Source organism: Neophocaena asiaeorientalis, unplaced genomic scaffold (assembly GCF_003031525.2).
Source record: "Neophocaena asiaeorientalis asiaeorientalis breed wild unplaced genomic scaffold, Neophocaena_asiaeorientalis_V1.1 scaffold347, whole genome shotgun sequence".
Taxonomy (NCBI): Eukaryota; Metazoa; Chordata; class Mammalia; order Artiodactyla; family Phocoenidae; genus Neophocaena; species Neophocaena asiaeorientalis.
Window position 1 is genome coordinate 596,020 of NW_020171818.1, and position 4,729 is coordinate 600,748.

Consider the following 4,729-nt stretch of genomic DNA (forward strand, 5'->3'; position numbering starts at 1 on the left):
GGATTACCTAATACTCCTGCCCTTTGAACTTACACATAATCCCACTTACTTGAGTTCCTCTTTGCAGTGTTCATAGGGTTACTTCTCACGTTCCGAAGTTAATTTTATTTTGCTTCTCCTTCCGAAGAAGTGAGATGTTCTATTTTAGGCTCCTTTCACCCGATATACTTCCCCTCCAAGTTTATTTTTATTTTCCCATTTCCCTGTCGGCTGGAGATGTACAGCTGCTGTGCCGAGGTCTTCCAACGCTGGGAGACGTTCGGGCGGGCCCCCTGCTCTGCGGGGCAGTCCCAGGGAGGAACAGGGGAGTTGAGTCCCACGTGGCCCAAATCGTCCATAGAGATCCGTAAGCTTTTAGGCACGGGTTTCAGGCTTTTCTCCCAAGGAAGGCTTTGAAGCCCTGAAGACTGAACGGAAGTTGAACTAGACATTACGTGATTTAAAACCGGTCACACACAGGTGTGTGCGGCACTTCATATTAGGCTGCTGCTGCCATCTGTGGAGCAGGTAGAGACAGATGGGGAGGCTCAGTCTAGAGGGACGAGCCCCGTCCCAGCGGGGGTGACGGTGGGGGTGAGCAGTGTGGGGGGGAGTGTCCGAGAGCTGGAGCTTCTCAGTAAATAGCTACCTGTATAAAGGCAGTTCGTAACTGGGGCAGGGATGGCCGTGGGTGGCAGGAAGCAGGGTAGAGGGCTTTGGGTTTGGAGCAGAGGATACAGCCTGCGTAAGGACAAGCTAGAAGGAGCATGGCCAGTGAAAAGCCGGTACTGCTCTGGTCAGCAGGTGTCACGTGACCACTCCCAGGGACTGTTAAGAGGCAGCTCGACCCTCCGTGCAGTAAGATTTACTCCATGACGTGGGCAGGAGACAGTGGTGGACTGGGCAGGCCCAGGTGGGATGAGGAGAGTCAGCACATTCCAGAGGCGGCCCCTTCCCCTCTGGGTGGAGCGCACAGCATGGCAGACAGACCAGGTGGCTGCTGAGGTCCCCAGCGGCCTGAGCTGGTGACCGATGGTTCTGTCCTCCAGGGAGGCTGGTAGCGGTGACCACCATGCCGCTGCCGGCTGCCTAAAGGACTGGTTGAGGATCAGCCCCACTCTCGCCCTTGACCCTCCCTCATTTGGCCATGGGAGGAGGAACGTGTCTTTCTGAAGACCTGTCTATAGGCCCTCAGGTGGGCAGTGACTCCCCGGGCTGACTCTTCTAAACAGGCTACCTCAAGAGTCTTCCCTGACCACTCTGTCTAATAAAGTAGCACCCCAGTGGGTCTCCTGTCACTTTATCCAGCCAGGTTTTTTTTCATAGCCCTGTCACTTCATGCTAACATGTGTCTGTGTGTCTGTTGTCTCACTGCCCTGACACTGGGTTGTAGCCAGTGGGCGCAGAGACCTTGCCAGCCTTATCTCCAGAGCGTGGAATGTGCCTGGCGTGTCCAGAAGGAGTAGAGTGCTATGTGTTCAGACCTGAAGGAGCTCCAGCTCCTTCGTATGCTGGCTGGGTTACCTGGAGAGAACTCCTTGAACGTCTGTGCCCTCCTTATCTGTAAAATGGCCACCTTCCAACATAGTCAGGGAGGAGCTTAAGGAAGAAGGGTTTCCAGGCCTGGGCGTCAGTCCCGAGGACCGGGGCCTGCGATCATGCTGCCTGTTTCTGTCTAGTTCATCCACGGCTGGCTGATCATGTCCTCCCTGATGCTGCTGTTCCTTTTCACCTACATCTACCTTGGGTGAGTGGCAGCCGGTGGGCAACAGGGTCCTTCGAGACCCCTCCCCTGTGGTACGAGTGGGTCTGAAGGACCTGGGAGGGAAGGGCACCCCTTGGTCTCCACACCTTCCCCGTGTTGCTGCTCTAGGAGCCCGGCCTCCTCGACACGGGAGTGGAGCTGCGAGTGGGGCCACACGTCTCCTTCTGGTTCCTGATTTAAAACAAATAACGCAGAGCCATCACAGAGGGGGTTCTCTGTGAACCCCAGCGGGGGTGGGGGTGTTCGGGGGCAGAATCCCCTCAAAATTTACATTCTGATCTTCAGGCTGGGCCTGGGTACCTCCTAGTTTATGGGGAAAGGGATCTCTCTTGCCCTGGATTTGGGACACCAGCCTGACCCAGGGGCCCAAAGAGCCTGGAGGGACAGGAGAGAACACTTTTCCAAGGGCCTTTTCCACAGGCAGAGGGTCTTCCAGGCCGTGCCGGCGCACGTTTATGGGAACCAGCCCAAGGGTGAGACGTTGGGGTACTCCCCACCGTTTCATACATTTTTCAAGTGGTTACGTGTGGGGCTCATGGAAACAGGGGAGGAGATGTCAGCAGGTGAAGACAGAGGTTGGAAGAACCCAGGCTGGGACTTACTGATGGAAGGGTGTTGAACTGTGTCAGGGTCTAACATCTCCACTGAGTTTCCCAGCTCACGGGCTTGACTGTGGTCCCGCAGGGAAGTGCTCAAGACCTACAATGTGGCCATGGACTACCCCACCCTGTTCCTGACCGTCTGGAACTTCGGGGCGGTGGGCATGGTGTGCATCCACTGGAAGGGCCCCTTGGTGCTGCAGCAGGCCTATCTCATCATGATCAGCGCGCTCATGGCCTTGGTGTTCATCAAGTACCTCCCAGAGTGGTCTGCGTGGGTCATCCTGGGCGCCATCTCAGTGTATGGTAGGTGGGCCGTGAGCTTGCAGGGGTGGGCCATGGAGTGACGTCCAGGGCTGAGTCCTCACTGCTGGACAAGGGTGATGGGTGTTGTTGAGAAGTCTCCCCTCCCCCCACCCCCGCCCCGGGAGGCCTGGATGATCCCCCTTCTAGAAGGTTCACCTCTGTAAAAAAACAAGTGGGGTCCTGTGGAATCGTGCCTCTTGACATGGTTACTAATAACAGCACTCACTCCGTTAAGCACTTGGCACACTGGAAGTCATTTGTTCCTCAGAACAACCCTAAGACTGGGCACAGTACCGATAAATACCGAGCACCCAAGACGTTAGCTGCTCTTCAGTTCGCGTAGTCGTCCCTCGGTATCCTCTGCGGATTGGTACCAGAACCCCCTCAGATACCAAAACCCGAGGATGCTCGAGTGCCTCGTATCAAATGATGTATTATTTGCACAAAACCTACACACACTTCTCGAACACTCTAAATCATCTCTAGGTTCCTTGTAATGCATAATGCAGCATAAACAATATGTAAATAGCTGCCGATGTGCAGCAAATACAAGTTTTGATTTTTGGAACTTTCTGAATATATTTGATCCACAGCTGGTTGAATCCATGGATACGGAACCCAGAGATATGGAGAGCCGCCTGTATCAGTGTGATAGCCATCACCAGTACTGCTTCTTACGTTGTTAGGATAAGGAATTTGGGGCTCAGAGAAGTGGGACTTCAAGCCCATCCTCTGGTCTCGGAGGTACACAGCAGTTCCCTGTTTGCAGCTAGCCTGTTTGGACACCGCTCAGACCCCACTGTGGGCTCCAGCCAGTGCAGGCTCTAGGGATCGTGGCTGAAACCCTGGGGGTGGGATTGCTGGAGCAGCAGGGCGTGGTCTGAGAGCCTCGGCCTGGGGCTCTGGGACACGCTCGCTCCGACGCCTGGTGTTGAGGAGGCTGGTTCCTCTCTGGGGACTGCTTGGGAATAAACATGTTTCTTAACATGCCAAGGGCGTCTTTGCTTTCCCAGATCTCGTGGCTGTGCTGTGCCCCAAAGGGCCACTGAGAATGCTGGTAGAAACTGCCCAGGAGAGAAACGAGCCCATATTTCCTGCCCTGATATATTCATGTGAGTATATGATACATACATGGCTTTCGGAGGTGATGAGGAGATAGTTAACCGTTTCCCTGACGAAAGGAGACGAGGCAGCCTCGGTGACCCCAGGAGGGCTCCACCTTCCGAGACGAAGGTGGGCTGTGTCTTGCTCTTAGACGGGAAGAAACCTGGAAAGTCAGAGCAGGAAGAGGGCACCAGGGGATGTGGTCCTGCCCCGCAGCTTCCTCCCACCTGGCTCCAGTGGCACGTGGTGGCTACCGGCTGCGTTCCCATGAGCCCAAGGCCACCGACTCAGCCCTCCAGGTCCCTGATAAGGGACTTCGGAGAGGGACTCTTTAGGGTGGGGGTCTGGGGGGGAAGGGTGCGCCTACCTTTCCCTGGGCTACCTCAACAGCTTCGTGGATGGTTGAAGTGAAGTCTCTGAAGGGAATGCCCTCGGGGTTGCTGCTGGCCTCAAGGCCAGTGCACTCGGGGATTTGTACTTATAAAGGCATCAACAGACATGCATCAAATTCATACTTTGTGGTGGGCGCTGTGCTGGGCATTGCGGTTGCCATGGAAACAAGATCCACAAGGTCCCAGGCCTCAGGGAGCTCACTGCGCTGTGGTTTTTATGCCCTCCCCTCTGTTACTCAAGTAGAGAGCCTGAATTTCTGGGGCTCAGTTGTCTGCAGGGCGCACTGGGAAACAGCCTATGAATGGCTAGAGTTGGCACTCTATACAAATGAAGAACTGAGCTTGTCGTGGAGAGCCGTTGGCGGCCTGGCCCCAGGGTGAGAAAGCACATTCCAGGCACAGCCTAAAAAATGAGCAGAGACTGTGTATGGAAAGACTGAGCCGTGTCAGACTTCCACTCACCGTCGCTGTGCTCTGATGGAGCTTACATTCTAGGAGGGGAGGCAGACAGGGACCCAACAGGCAAGCATAAGTCAGGAGGTGAGAGCTCCAGAGAAAGAAAAAGTGGGGGGCGGGGGGGGGGG

At 55.3% G+C, this 4,729-nt stretch overlaps 1 protein-coding gene across 4 annotated transcripts in view; it reads left to right on the forward strand.

Annotated features, from left to right (window-relative positions):
* PSEN2 (presenilin 2) overlaps positions 1-4,729 on the forward strand; it is a 26,353-nt gene that overhangs the window by 13,607 nt on the left and 8,017 nt on the right. For all 4 annotated transcript variants that reach the window (XR_003002424.1, XM_024738999.1, XM_024739015.1 and 1 more), the window contains 3 exons: positions 1,659-1,726; positions 2,429-2,649; positions 3,663-3,761. Coding sequence is in view for 3 of the 4 variants with exons in the window: in XM_024738999.1 (XP_024594767.1) it covers positions 1,659-1,726; positions 2,429-2,649; positions 3,663-3,761 (388 nt within the window). In the remaining variant the exon portion in view is untranslated. The remainder of the gene's footprint in view (positions 1-1,658; positions 1,727-2,428; positions 2,650-3,662; positions 3,762-4,729) is intronic.